The sequence below is a fragment of the Lates calcarifer genome, linkage group LG15, assembly GCF_001640805.2.
Source record: "Lates calcarifer isolate ASB-BC8 linkage group LG15, TLL_Latcal_v3, whole genome shotgun sequence".
NCBI classification, from domain to species: Eukaryota; Metazoa; Chordata; class Actinopteri; family Centropomidae; genus Lates; species Lates calcarifer.
Genome location: NC_066847.1, coordinates 2,726,086 through 2,740,962, shown reverse-complemented (window position 1 = coordinate 2,740,962; position 14,877 = coordinate 2,726,086). Strand labels below are relative to the sequence as shown.

At 44.2% G+C, this 14,877-nt stretch overlaps 1 protein-coding gene across 1 annotated transcript; it reads left to right on the top strand.

Moving 5' to 3' along the window:
- The first annotated feature begins 496 nt into the window (after positions 1 to 496).
- Positions 497 to 14,559, top strand: onecutl (one cut domain, family member, like). Its single transcript, XM_018676086.2, has 3 exons — positions 497 to 843; positions 1,277 to 2,669; positions 9,418 to 14,559. Exons 2-3 carry the CDS (start codon positions 1,625 to 1,627, stop codon positions 9,726 to 9,728), a joined length of 1,356 nt encoding a protein of 451 aa, XP_018531602.1. The 5' UTR covers positions 497 to 843; positions 1,277 to 1,624; the 3' UTR covers positions 9,729 to 14,559.
- Positions 14,560 to 14,877: the final 318 nt, after the last annotated feature.

The window sequence follows — 14,877 nt, the reverse complement described above, 5'->3', positions numbered from 1 at the left end:
AGAAAAGGTCATTATAAAATCCCGCCAACAATAAAAATCACAACAGAAGAAAAAAAAAAAAAGAAATGCTTGTGCACTATCGAGCTAAAGCCCATCCCATCTCCATGTTACAGATATTTTTTCCCAGTGACAATAACAACAAAGGCATCACTTGTTACACAAAGACAAAACGACATTAGCTGCAGCCTGTGAAAATCCATTGATCAGATACAATAAACAGCCGAGCGCAGCAGAGTGACCAGGATGTGTGCACATAATTCATAAGTTGTGCATGCAATCAGCTGAAGAAGGCTTAACCTGTGGGGTTATGAGAAAGGGAGCATCTCCACCTCCACACCTCCCCCCCCGTTAACCCCCCCAACCCCACCCGGAGAGAAAGGGTTAATTGGAGTAGGAATTTCATCGCACATCTGTCAGATTTTTAAGGCAGTGACGCACTGAAAGCAGAGAGTCAATGTGAGCAAAGGGGGAGGAGGAGGAGAAGGAGAAAGAGTTGGTGGTGAGATCGATGAAGTGGCAGGCAGAGGGAAGAGGAGGAGGAGGAGGAAAATCTCACGAGATAATGAAAGAAAAAGAGGAGAGCTGCTAGTGTAGAGCAAAAAAACGAGCTAGACCCGGAGATTTTTAGAGTGGAAAACAAAGACTGAAAAGAGGGAACGAAGGGAGCGAGAGAGCTTCGTCTGTAACCGCAGATGGTTTTTGCACTCTGGTTTTGGTGAATGTAGCACCCCGGGGCGCAGCGGACCAATTGTGTGAATCTGCAGGGCTGCTCGGCGACACAATCGAAGAGATGCACAGGACGGACAACAGCCGCGGACGCGCTCTGAGAAGTGGATGTTAAAGGTAGGATTTTGGAGCTCGATAAACATTCACATGTCGGTGATTTTGTTTCTGAATCGCCATCGTGTTTGGTCTTTAGTTAGAGCATCGTTCAGATTCATTACATGAGGTGTAAATATGCAAACGCGTCAGTAATGTGCAGCGCTTCGCATGCGCGCTACTTCTGTATTTCTAACTTTGCATAAGAAAGAAAAATCTCTCATTCCAAGATGAGGTTTGGTTGAAGTGATTAAAACACCGATATCGGCTTTCTCTCGTTCCGCGGGACGTGTGAGGTAAAATTACAAATGCTTCAGTTATTCTCATTGTTTTGGATGCATGAGTGTGAAATAGTGTTTAAGGCTAATGAGACAAACGTTATTCGTCTGTTTTCCTTCTGTGTAAGCATCAAAGTTTAAACACAGCGGAGTAACAGCGCCTGTCTTGTCTCACGCAGGCACAAAAGCGAGGCTTCTGCCGAGGAACACAGCTGAGCACCAAAGAGACAAGAGAGCAGAGTGCTGATGCACAAGTGAGAATAAAATCACAGCTAAAGCTCCTGATGTTGTTGCAAACTCGTTTTCTGGGAGTTTGAGGGAGTTTGAAGACAGTACTTAACGTTATCAGATAATTAATTAGACACCCCATAAGCCCGGAAATCAATTAATTCACAAATCAATAAATCCATAGTCTGGTGTAACAAGAGACCTTCCAGACTGTTAGCCTGGCTGTTGAACAACAATAACAAGAGACGAGCAGCAACACACAGGGGCAAGAAATACAGATTTATCTGCTGAAACTGAAGATGGATGGGAGTCTAGGGGAGATGTCCCTCCACAGTCACTCTGATCTGGCTCACAGCCAGGATGGCAGGGCCATGCTGCACTCGCGGGACCTTTCAGCTGCTTTCCCCAGGCCTTCCCTTGGGGGCCCCTCCATGTCTCTGGAGCCTGAGCCCCGTCCACCGGGCTTCGACCACTCCATGTCAGCACTGGGCTACAGCGGCGACTCCCCGTCCAGCTCTGGCAGCACCTACACCACCCTGACCCCCCTGCAGCCCTTTGATGACAAGTTCCACCACCACCATCACCACCACCCCTGCCTGCCTGTCAGCAATGTCATTGGTAGCTTCACTCTCATGCGTGAGGACCGAGGCCTCAGCACCAACTTCTACAACCCTTATGGCAAGGACCTCGCCATGGCCCAAAGCCTGTCGCCCCCGTCCACAGGTTCAGGCCTGGGATCCTCCATGCACGGCTATGGCAGCCTGGGTAACAGCCCCAATGGCAATGGCGGCCAGATGCTCCATGGCGGCTACGACGTCCATGGGGGGAGCCTCTTCTGCAGGACGTCGGATTTTGGCCGTGAGATGTCACCACCGGGCCTGGGAGGAGGTGATGTGTCAGTGGGGCATCAGTTGAATAAAATGGAGGCTCACCAGCATGCCCCAGGCCACCACCCTCACATCTACAGCCAGCACTACCAACCCCACCATCACCCGAGCCAGCAGGCCTCCAAGATGGGCGAGCACCTGCACTCCTCGTCGTCCGCCTCGTCCTCACCTGGCGAGGGCATGCTGCCGGGCTTGCAGGGCAGCGGAGGCGGCACCGGGGAGGAGATCAATACCAGGGATGTGGCCCAGAGGATCATCACTGAGCTGAAGAGGTACAGCATCCCCCAGGCCATCTTCGCCGAGAGGGTTCTGTGTAGGTCACAGGGCACGCTGTCTGACCTCCTGAGGAACCCCAAGCCCTGGGGCAAGCTCAAGTCTGGCCGCGAGACCTTTAAGAGGATGTCCCGCTGGCTCCAGGAGCCCGAGTTTCAAAGAATGGCCTCGCTCCGGCTGGAGGGTAAGATCTGGCTTTGCTCTCTATCTGCCTCACACACACACACACGCGTACATACACACTCACGCTCACACAGAAACCACAACAACAAACAGACACACTCTCTCTCCGTGTTTTCCCCAAACACCTTCCTTCTCCATGTCTTCCAAAAAAATTCTTCTCTCCAGCAATCAGTATGCAGCTCAGGCTGAGACATGAGGAAAAGCAAAAGCATCATACTGATGTTTCCCTTCTTCACAACACTGAATGTACCACTGGTTTCTCTATTGTCTCAACAGCCTGGATAATAAGAACTGATCAGCACATTGAGGACAGTTTGAGCAAGAAAGGGCCATATGTGCCGTTCCTTTGTTTACTTTGCTCCCAAACAGCTCCTATTGATTTGTACAGTAGCTACAATAAAAAAGCCACAGACATTTGCCCTCCTCTTAAATGAACCATGAAGATCAGCTTGAGCAGTGGTTGGCAATTTAATCGCTTTTGAGCCCACAAAATAATTTGTGCAGATATGCCATTCTGGAGCGATTGATTAATTCGAGCAGTGATTTATATCTGCTCAGCGCGAGGCTGAAGTTGAGTTGGCAAGGTAGCTGATGCAAATTAGACTTGAGCTTTTGCCAGACGTCTTTTATCAACGTCGTCACCGATGCAATTACTGCAAGGCTAAATACGAATGTTGTTCTGCTCAGAGGCAGCACCTCGTAGATTTGTGAGATTTTTCATATCTGGAAAAAAGGAGGTTATTTTCTTAACTGGAGATGCATGTAGTTTTTAGAACTGAATGGATTAGTCGAAATGAATTGACATCTATTTTGATTATCAGTCAAAAATTATCTGTCTCAAAAAAAAGGTATTCATTAGCAGGTTCAAGCTTCACACTGTCCTGTCCTTTTCTTTTTTATATCTGTGTAAAGTCAGTGTATTCAGTGGTTTTGCACTGTTTGGGACTTTGGCCTCAGAGACCTTCAGATTTTTTTTCAGTTTGGCAATTTCTGATGTTCTAAACAAATACTATTATTTGGAAAAATAATAAAAATCAATCGATAATCAAAAAAATCATTAGTTGCAGGCCTAGTAGTATTTATACAGATTGCATGGGGTAAAGATTTTTTTGAAAGGCACATTGTAATCTGCTGCTTGACATTTAATATTCTTTGGGGATGTGAACTGAAGACACGACAGCACGCTGTACAGTGCTGTGTTACAGTGTTGTACCTCCATAGGGACCGAGGGCCCATCTGATACACGGTGCACAGAAAGAGATCCAAGTGAACACAGTAATATGAGATGAGCACAGATGAGTGAGTGAGTGTGTGTGTGTGTGTGTGTGTGTATCTGCAAGTGGTCTGCTCACTGCGGGGGTCTGTGAGCTGTACGTGTGTGTGAGCCTGCCCAGTTGATCACTGCTTTTCGCTCTCTGTCAGCAGCTCGACTGATTAAGCCCAACAACACAATAGGGTTCATAGGTAATGATTGTGCACTCTTGCAATCCCTTCACAATTATTGATCTTTGATTGTTTGGCTCTGAGAGCACATGTGTACATCCTCCATTTAGCAAAACGTTACACCAATCACACGCAAACCTCTTATCTTACGATGGGTTATCTCTGGGTTTTGCTCTGTAATTCCACAGAAATGTTGTTTGATGAATCTAATTGTGTGATTTTGAGACTTTGTATGCAAAACGCCTCTTCCCGTACCACAAAAACCTAATCGTCCTCATGATAAAACAGCCCTTTGTTCCTTTAAACAGATTTCTAATCATCAATCATTCTCTCTTTATTTGCAGCATCCTTGTTTTTTCATCTTTACAGACACAAACATTATTTTAACGAGTCAGTGCTCTGAGTCCGAGCAGCCGATCAATCAGACTCATAAAAAATTAAAGTCCCTACACAGAGAAGTGTGCTAATGTTTGACAATGCTCCTCTCTCTCTGCTCCCACACACTCTGAAATTGCATATTTAGTTCTTGGCAAAGCCACAATTTGGACAGCTCGGCACTTTTCTACATAACCTACTTTCCAAAGGGGGTTGTTGTGTTTTTTTTCCCCCCGGCCAACCCCCTTTTGTTTAATTACAAGCCTCTATTGATTTCCATGGGAAAGAGCAGCACGCCTTGCCCACACACACCTCGGCCGCATCGGCGAATCGAGACTGGAATTAGAATGCGCGGTGCCCCTGTGCTCCCCAGTCTGAAGATAGCTCAAGTGCTCTCTGCTTCACGCCTCAAGTTTTAAGATGATCCTCCTTAATGCAGCACTCGCTTAAATACATAGAAGGCCCCTCAGTGTCAACCAGCAGTGCTGTGCTATTTCCATAACTATGTCTCTTATATATGGAGGGCTGCAGAGCTCTCTGTGAGCCCTTGACGCGCAGTAATTATAGAATGTAGTTGCTGCCATTTTGTCTTTTCAAATAATTGTCTTTCTGCTGAGACATTTTGCTAAACACGGAGGAGGTGATCTCTTGGATTTATCCGCAGTATCTTGGTTTTTTCTTTGTGTGTGTGTGTGTGTGTGTGTATGCTCTATGGATTACTGCACTGTATATGAGATGCATCTCCAGCCCAACCTCAGGCTGTGGAGGAGGCAATCAGGATTTAGTTGGAGAAGAAGGCGGGATAAAGACCACACAGCCATGCTCCGACACTTAAAGTCGAGGAGGGGGGGATCAGAGACTATAAGTTTAAAGATGATGGCCGAAGCCCTTGACTAAAGGTCTAAATGAATAAGAAAGGTCAATGCGGTTTACGTGTCGGCTTCAGTGCCTGCACCACCCCCACAGTAATGAAAGCCACAAAGCCTTGTCCACCTCTCGCTGCATACAGTTCACATTCGGCTGGTGAGGCTCAAAGGTCAAAGCCGATTCCATTTACATATCAGGAATTGTAAACAGGCCGACGTGGTCTTAGCTGCGTAACACCAAACAAACAGGGGTTGTTGTTTTTGGTTTTTTTTTTTTGTTTTGTTTTTTTATCTGGCTCTTGCAGCTCCCCCCACACCAGCGCTGAAGGGGTTAACCAGCCTCTGTGGGTCGAGGAGTCTGAGCTGCACAGATTTAATCAATAATTTCTATCAGCCCCTGGCCCAAGAAATCAGCAGGGGGTGGGCTGGGGCTGGGGGGGGGGGGGGGGGAGAAGGAGAGGACAGGGGGGGGTTCTGGCTGGGAGGGGGGGTGTAGGTTGAGACGCCGGGGGGTAGGGAAAGGGCTTTCGATCACGTTTCAGCAACACGAGACAGGGGCATACATCATGATTAGGGGCTGTTCCCACGATCATAAGAAGCCTATAGGGGAATATTTATGTCTCCAGGAGTAGCCCCAGCACCGGGGATTTATAGCATGGTAATTGTGAGCCTTTTACACATGATTACAGCATAAGGAAGCATTTACTTAATGGTCGGCGTTATGATCGTCAGTAAGGGAGAGAGCCGAGGATGGGATGGAGGCGAGGAGGAGGAGAGCTACAGGACACCCAGACTCCTCCAACAAGCCATAAATCCACACTACAAGCAAGCTAGCCAGAGCTATCATGTCATTCCTTTCATTACTACATGAGCTGAGAGTGCACCACTGTATATACCTTCTATAGCTGCAGCCCACCTCCCAACCCCCAACCCAGAAATATTGATGGTGGGGATGGTGTAAAGCCTGTGAAAAATGTAGCATTTGGGAAAAAAAAAAAAAAAATTATTTCACTTGTAGTGATATTGACATGCCGCTGACATCTCGGCCTGTTCAGATTTTAATGAGACGTCGTTCGATAACTCTCAGAAATGCAAACAAGCTCTGGATGCCTAAAAGCTAACAGGCCCCTGTAATCTCAAGTTGACAAGAGTGCATCCCAGAGTCAAAACATTTCCTTCAGATAATGATTTTAGAGGAGAACGTATGTGGGGAATTCACAGCCAGATTTATTCGTGTCCAGTTCAGTACTTAAGTTTCAGAAACTCAGCTGGATGTCAGAGCAATCAAAGCCCAGTGGTACCATGTACCCACACAGCTCCGGACCCGGCTCTAATGCTGCTGTTGTGATCGCACTCTTGTGGAAAAGACGGCAGTAAGGTCACACTTATTTCTCAAGCGCTCTGCTAATGAGAGAAATTTGCCACTGCGAGTTTGAGGAGTGAAGAGCCGGTCATACAGTAAACATCAGCAGCCTTTGCTGTGTGAGATGTTTCTCAATTGGAAGATGTAAGCCAATCAATTTAGAGTGTCAGTGCTGTTGTGAGAGCTGAAGGCAGCATCTGTGGTTAATATAATGTATGTTTGTAGCATGCGTGTTGGATTGCATCTTTGTGTGTATTAGGGTTTGAAATATGGGATTTTGAGGCTATAGCCAGCTGATATCTCCATCTAATCAAGTCATTTTTGTCAATAATAGAGTTCCATAAACCTTGTTTTCTTAAAACAAGTGAAGAAGTCTGGCAGTGCAGCAAGATGATTTCATCCAGTTTCCACTAGAAAAGCTTGTTGCAAGAATCTTTCAGAATAAAGTGTCAATGTTCTTTATTCTAGTACTGTGAAATGCATTTTACAGTCTTGTTTCCAGGTTAGCTATTTTTATTAAAATCCTTAAAATAAGTTGAAATGAGTTAGAGGCTGAGAAAATAAGGCATCAAGATGACTTGTTCAGATGACCCTTTTCACAGTAGAGGCTGTTAAGGCTGTTTTCATGCTAAAAATGTCCAGAGATTCAGTGTTACACCCTCATTTGTATTTCTCTGAAGGTGGAAGAGCTTCTGAAACAGCATGTTAAAAACCATGGACATCATGTCAGAATTCATCTAAATAAGACAATTATCACACATTCAAATAAATACACCAAAAAAGGGAAAAGAGTTCTGTTTCCAGTTTGCAGGCCAGTGTTTGATAAATGTCCACGATCAGCATCAGTCCAACGGTTCTTCCCTACTGTGTATGTGTGTTTATTTGTGTGTTTGTGTGTGTTGTGTGTACATACACCAATGCTTACACTTAGAAACGCATTTGATAACATCAGCAAAACAGTCGCTCAACCGCACAGTGCTGATTGAAACCTCTTAAAAGTGTGCATTTAGGTAATTGCATGACTCCCCCAAATATGTTTTAGTCCACTTAAGGCTTCTAAACACCCTGGGCAATGCCGACTCTGCTCGTTTCACTCACCCCTGACGTAACCCGCCTTTAATAGAAAATAAATTAGTTCCCCCTAAAGTGATTATTACTCACTCACTGCCGCCACATGTAAATGACTTTTATGAGGAACTAATGATGTTGAAGTGTCCACTAAGGGAAAAGGAAGAGAGGAAGTGGAAGGAGATGGACAGAGAAAGAGAGGGGGAGAAGGGGGGAGTTGGCTCTGTACACAAAAGGCAGAGGTTGGTGTTGTGTTTCCTGTAAATACAGAATTACAGCGTGTTTGAGGTGAAAGGTTCAGCGATGGATATGCAGAGGAACATGCAGCCTGAATTCAAAATGTTCGTCTGATTCTCAAAATGGATCTGAGCTCAGCCCACACACACACACACACACACAGACATCAGGCTATTTTTCTTCCTCACTGAGCAAAACTGGCCTTTTATGTGTATATATATATATATATATATGTATATTATATATATATTTATTGCAGGGTAATTTTTTTTTCTCCATACTTTTTGTGAGGAAATATTGATTATATAATTGGGCAGGCTGCTGCAGCTACATTGGTGTTTAACCCAGACCCTGAGTTTTTATTTTGTAGTTGGTGTAAGCAAGCCTGACATTGAAATACAAATTACCAGAGGAATTCATCACCTCTATTACCACTTATGAAGTTTGAATATGACACAAAGCTAATACTGCAGGAAATACTAACATAAAGAAATTATGTATTTTTCCTCTGTGGACCACAATATATACAAATAAAAATAACATACAGAAATATTAAGGAAAACAGAGTATGCTCAAAATGTGGCAGTGGTACTGATCAATTTTAAATGTACTTACAAGACGTTTAAAAAAAAATAAATCTAAATCATACTTTGATTTGTTATGTCTCACTAATCTGTAAGGTAAATAATCTCTAAATGTTTCTGGTATTAGTAACTTGCTTTTACCCATAGCTCCCACATTTTGTTTTGAATGCCTCTGAATGTATATTGCAGCTTAAAATGTTAAACAGACATAGGAGTAAAAGCCAGTAACAGATTTAACTGCCACCTCTTATGAAAAATAACTTGCAATAATTCCACTGTAGCAGAACAGAAAGAAGGTGAAAGATTTTGGCTTATTTTTGTTCATTGTTCCTTTTGCAAAATAAGAAGTTTACTGCGCATCTGTTTATGTCTTTGCATGTGATTATTTTTTGGAAGACACAGCCATTGTCTGTGGATGACGGCAGCAGATTTTGCACTTTGTCTTTAAGCCAGATCCATGTAAAACTTTAGACTGTTTTTCAAAAGGGGAATGAAGAGCGTAATGAAAACCATGAAGGGAAAACTTCAGAGCTTTGGCCTGGATGTAGTTATCTGCTTTATCCCAGCAGCCTTACAGCAGCTCACTGGCAATAAGATGTGATAGGTTGAACATCTTGATTCCTTTACTGCACAATGAAGCAAGTTGCTGATTCATCTCTTTTAACTAATCAAAGTTGCTTAGCTAATCTGTTTTCTTTCAACAAATCCACTTTCCCTCAGCTTAATCCATTTGTCCTAGTTAGCCAGCCAGTCTGTTAGCTAACCTGTTTCCCTTTTCCTTTTTTAATTTATCTTTTCTCCATCTGCCTGCAGCCTGCAAGCGGAAGGAGCAGGAGCAGAGCAAGCTGGAGCGCAATCAGGGCCCAAAGCGCACCAGGCTGGTGTTCACGGATCTGCAGCGGCGCACACTCATGGCCATCTTCAGGGAGAACCACCGCCCGACCAAGGAGCTACAGGTCACCATCTCCCAGCAGCTTGGCCTGGAGCTCTCCACAGTCAGCAACTTCTTCATGAACGCCCGCCGACGCAACCTCAACAAGTGGGCAGATGAGGGTCGTCCCTCCTCCACGGGGTCCTCGGGCTCCAGCGTTTCCTCCTCCGCAGTGTCCTGCAGCACGGCGTGATGACGGACCGCCGAGGAGGTGCGATGGGGAGGGCGCTGAGGGAGCAAGGGGGCACATAGACTGGTCTAGGCAGAGATCAGCCGTAATAAATGTCCTCCTCGTTATCAGAAGGAGCGACGGAGCCAGCTATTATAGATGATATTATGAAGATGAAGCATTTTCCCAAACCAAAGTTGATCGCTCCCTTGAAATGGAAGGGGGCGATACCCAGAGTGATATGATTGCAGGATGTGAGGTCCTGCTTGTATAGTCAAGGGTGCAAAGATGATTTGACTCAGAAGAGTCACACCCTTACATAGACACCATCTCATTGCATTATTTTGATTATGTAGATTAGAGATAATGAGGGTATTACAAATCAGGAGGAAGCATATTTTGATGTACCTTCAAATCTATAGTCATCTCTCCAAACGTGAAGAATCAAGAGGTGCCGTTTGCTCACATCTGGAGAGCTCCATTGTGTAACTTCCTAATCAAAACTGTTCACCGTCATCCAAAGACATTAATCCTACCCCAATGTTCTTATAGTCCTGTTTTTCCTCAAGAATCAAGGTGAAAGAGGAAGAAAAGGCTTTTTTTTTTAACTTAACCATTTTTTCTGAAGAACCTAATTTCCCTTTCTTAGCATGTGTTTCCATGGTGATGGTTCCCTGGTCTGTGTGGCGTTGTTCCAAGTTCGGAGCCTGGAGTTATTCTGAGGGTTCTGTAGCGTCCATGACTTCCAGCTGTCAATCATTTACCATCTACAGGAGCCTTCGCCTGTACTTTGAAGATGGTCCCGCCTTGAATGAATCAGAGTTTTCAAGGGGGAACCGCAGTGCATCTCGCTGTACGCCAGGACGGAATCAATAAACACAAGTAGGACGCAGAAAAAGACTTGTTGGTGCAAACGTCTAGCTTTAAGACTCTCACTGAGCTTCCAAAGAAAGCTCCACAGCCATTTTTTGACTCAAAATCAAGCCAAAAAAAAGAAAAAATGAAAATCAGCCTTTGAACACAAAGGCTCCGTGGGGAAGAGGTACACCTGACACAATGTATAGTGACATTGTAGTATTTTTTCCACTCATTTCCAAACAACTGTACACACCTCTGCTCCATTATGAAATCTTTTTTTTACAGAAGTCTAGAAAAATGGAGGAATGTGATTCTTTCAGCCCTTTTTGTACAGATTTCAAGCACATCGCTCTATTTATAGAAACACATTGGAAGTGCAGGGCAGTTTGTTTCAGCCCTGCTGACGTACAAGGTCATTTTTTGGTCCACAAAGGAAAGGCTTTAACATGCCTCCTTATAGCCAATAGTTAAATCAAACCAAGAACATTTCAAATGCAATTGCTGATCTGATCAACGTATTTATTACTGCATTTGTGTATTTATTGTTTTCCCTTTTTCTTTCCTCTTTCTATTTATTTGGTTATTTATTTATGCTATCTATATACTGTAAGTATTTATTTAACAATGCTCTGTATGTCTGTGTGAAACTGAAGACTTTTTCTGATGGGCACTTTTAGCTGTAGAATCCCATCGTAATACCAAAGATTAACATTGCCTCCCTGAATGTACGGCCTGAATCCCTAAACCTTGTACCCGATCCCAACCTGATCCAGCCCGACCCACCCAGTGATGTTACGTATCTCTCTCTCTCTCTCTCTCTCTCGCTCTCTCTCTCTCTTTAAGGCCTGGCCTTTGTTTTTGTTTTTTTGTAGAATAATGGGGATTTCTTTACTCTTGCAAATGTCTCTGTGGTCAGCTCTTAATGCCAAGGCCAAAGCTTGTTTGAATGTTGTGATAATATTTATAATTAATAACATGAATAATAATGATAATAATAATAATAATGATAATAACAACAACAATGATAATGTGGCATCCCATAGGTTCACAGGTTGCTTGTAAAGTTGTGTTCAGACCAATGCCATCAGGCGGACTGTGTAAACTGTCTGGGGACCCACTTAAAGTGCTGTCAGAAGGCACCATTGAGCGAAAGTCCTTCAGGGTCACATGCAAACATGCATACTGTGTGTCTGCCTGGGGAAATGCATGGTTGTGAACCTCTCCCATCTCCCTCACCTGCCCCCCCTCCCCAGAGCAGTGCAGACAGTCTTGTCTATGTCCAGCTCAGTGTGATCTCACTGTCCTCCACATGCCAAGCCCTTCTGCCAGTTGTCTCAGTTCCAAGAGGGTTCATTCCTGGACTTTTGGGTGTTCTCAAGTTTTGTTCCTTGTCTACTTGGATCTTGTTTTTTCCTGTTTCTGGGGTTCTGAAGGTATTAGGATTTATTCCTGGACTTTGAGGTTCTTAAACACATGTTCATCAACTTCTGTGGATTTTGAGTTTATGTTCCTGGTTTTCTGTAGGTTTTAGGAATTGTTCCTGACCTTTTAGGGTCCTCAGGTTTCTTCCTGGCTTTGAGTTCTTCTGGTTTGTTCTTCATCTTCTGGAGATCTCAAATTTTGTTGCAAGGTCCCTTAGGCTGATAGGGTTTGTCCCTTGTCTTCTAATGGTGTTAGAGTTTGTTCCTCATCTTGCAGGAATCCCTGATTTCATCACAAAGTTTTTAAGGTTTGTAGGGTTTGTTGCTGGCTGTTTTGGGTTCATTCCCAATCACCAAAGGTTCTTAGGGATCCCCCTGCAACTTCCACAGGCATAAGTGACTTAAGTTTCCAACATTTTGCCCGGTGAATGCCTAAATCACACAAGATCTGATTCTCTGACCCCTGTGTAAATGCTGCCAAAGAGTGGCAAGGCTAGCTTGGTCGTTTTCCACCCTCTCCTTCTCCCTCTCTCTCTCTCTCTCTCTGTCTTTAACATTGGAAGGGGTGGATTGCCTGGGCCCCCTTCACAGCGTGCACTTGAAAGACGGGCGGTCATGAAAGAGGCCATCGACTTTTTCATGGACTTCAAAGGGAAGGCTTTTTTCATCCCATCTCCTCTCTGGGTATCTGGTCTGGGGTCCGCTCTTGGCCAGACCTGTGGGCTTTAGGGGGCATTCAGAGGGGGTGGGGGGAGATCAGAGAGGAGGCTGAATCATCCAGAATGAGGATAGTGGTAGTGGGGTGTGTGTGTAGGAGAGGTGGGAGGGGGGTGTTTGAGGAACAGGAGGTGTTGGAGTAGTGGGGCATGGAGCTGAATTAAACTTTAATGAGCAACAATTGTAAGCATGCTGAGAGCAAAGGGGGGTGGTGGAGGGGGTGTGGAGTTGAGTCTGTACAGAGGGGAAAAATGAAAAATAAAAGAGCTCGGAGGCTCCTCTGCTGACCCCTGCTCACTACTGTCATTGTATCAAAGCTGAGGTGACACCTTTCAGGTTTCTCTTTGTCTCTCTGACTGGGAGCCTAAAATGGAGACAGAGCTTTTTGTATTGAGCCACCTTCTGCTCCGTGTCAAGCAGGGAAGCTCTTCCCTTTCTGTACAGAGGGGAGGCGAGAGGGAGGGAGGGAGGGAGGAAGGAGTGAATCCATTTGGCTGCTGCAGGTGATCCGCATTGCCATTTTAGCCTGCGGCACCCCCTAGTGGCTTTTCTAGAAACTTGACCCTGAAAACAAGTCTGGCAGCCGAGGCCGTTGCAGAGCAATTCTGAGGGGAGCGTAAATAATGAAATAGCAGAACTGAAAACTCATGTATACTTTCAGAAAAAAAACAAAAAAACAAAAAGACAAAAAAAAAATAAATACATTTTTTGATAATGTTTAAACCAAAAAAAACAACCAAAGATTGATGGGTAACTGCTGAATCATTATGTATCATGGGTAGTTTTAGCAGTTCCCTATCAGAGCTACCGTAGCACTCAGAGGATTCAAAGAAGCACCAGTGGGGTTCCGCGTGCTGATTATTTATGTTGCATAAAACAGTATTATGTTGAGCTGGAACTGAGAAACTGACATGAGGCAGTGTCTTCAGATGGAAGTCTTTTGACTCTGTAAACCCCAGTGTCCCTCGTCTGTCCCTGCCCTCTTCCCTGTGTGTACATGAAGACTTTACCCATCTACCTCAACTGTGTGAGATGTTGTGTGGCAAAGATATTCCTTAACCAAAGAATCCATCCTGTCAGGGTGTCTGTCTAACTATCTATCTTGTCTGTCCATCCGTCTCTTCTTCATGCCTTTTACTCCAAACCAAATGTGCTGGAATCAATCCGTAACAGGAGCCAAACGAGGCCCCCGTCCAGCCAGAGCTTAAGTCCAGTATGCTAGAGTGTCCCATTGATCCATGCTCTGTATATAAATAAAAATCATTCTCAAGACCAAAAAAGAAGGAGGTGACAATCCAAGCAAGGAGGATCTTGCTGTAATCAACGTTGCCTATTCCTTGTTTTCCGAAAAGTAGAATCATGTGACTTGCTGTAACAGAAAAAGCCCAAGAATAAAACGCTCATCCCAAGATAATAAAAAAGGTCAGAGGAGACAGAAGCTATTTTTCCACATTTGTAAGCCACCCCTCCCACCCGTTTTTTCCGAAATGTTTAGTGTAGTTGAAATACTGTTTGATCCCACTGTTGTAAGTAGGAATTAATGAAATCCATACAAAAAGCTTTAAACGGGGAAGAGCTGAGGGAAATATTATATTTGAGTCCGAGTTTCCTCAGCTTGGACTCGACCCACCATGCTTTATCGTGCCATCCTTGTCCATGTGTTAGACTTACTAATGAATGTGGCTAACCAACCAAAGGCTTAAAAAAAAAAAAAAAAAAAGATACACAACACTTTAAACGTCAATCATGGTGGGACATTTTGTATCAACAACTAAAGAAAATCCCTTTGAATACCTCATGTGAAAATTGTTTGTTGTGATGTTGCACTAAAAAAATAAAATGACTCATTTGTAACCCAACACTGCACTCTGCGGACTTTATTCTGACTTTGTTGGAGGTGTTAGCAGGGACGTCTTCTGGGTTTTTAAAGGCCAATACTGACACCAATATCTTTTGGAAAATGCAGTAATCTAGTACTTTGTGGTCTTAAAATGTACCATTATTCATGGTAACCCGGCTCTTCACCTTAAAGTTGGCCTTTGATATTATTTGCATGCAAATAATATCACAGTATTCATTAGTATGCACTATGCCTATGCCTCATATATCTGTTGTCTTTGGAGGGTTTTGCATGTCCACCACAATTTACTTGTCCACACACACACACACACACACAC

What these genes read in the sequence shown, in the direction of transcription:
- onecutl (XM_018676086.2), top strand. Translation starts at nt 1,625, where the DNA reads ATGGATGGGAGTCTAGGGGAGATGTCCCTCCACAGTCACTCTGATCTG. An exon ending in GGCCTCGCTCCGGCTGGAGG is followed by an intron (nt 2,670 to 9,417) that starts GTAAGATCTGGC and finishes ATCTGCCTGCAG; the next exon opens with CCTGCAAGCGGAAGGAGCAG.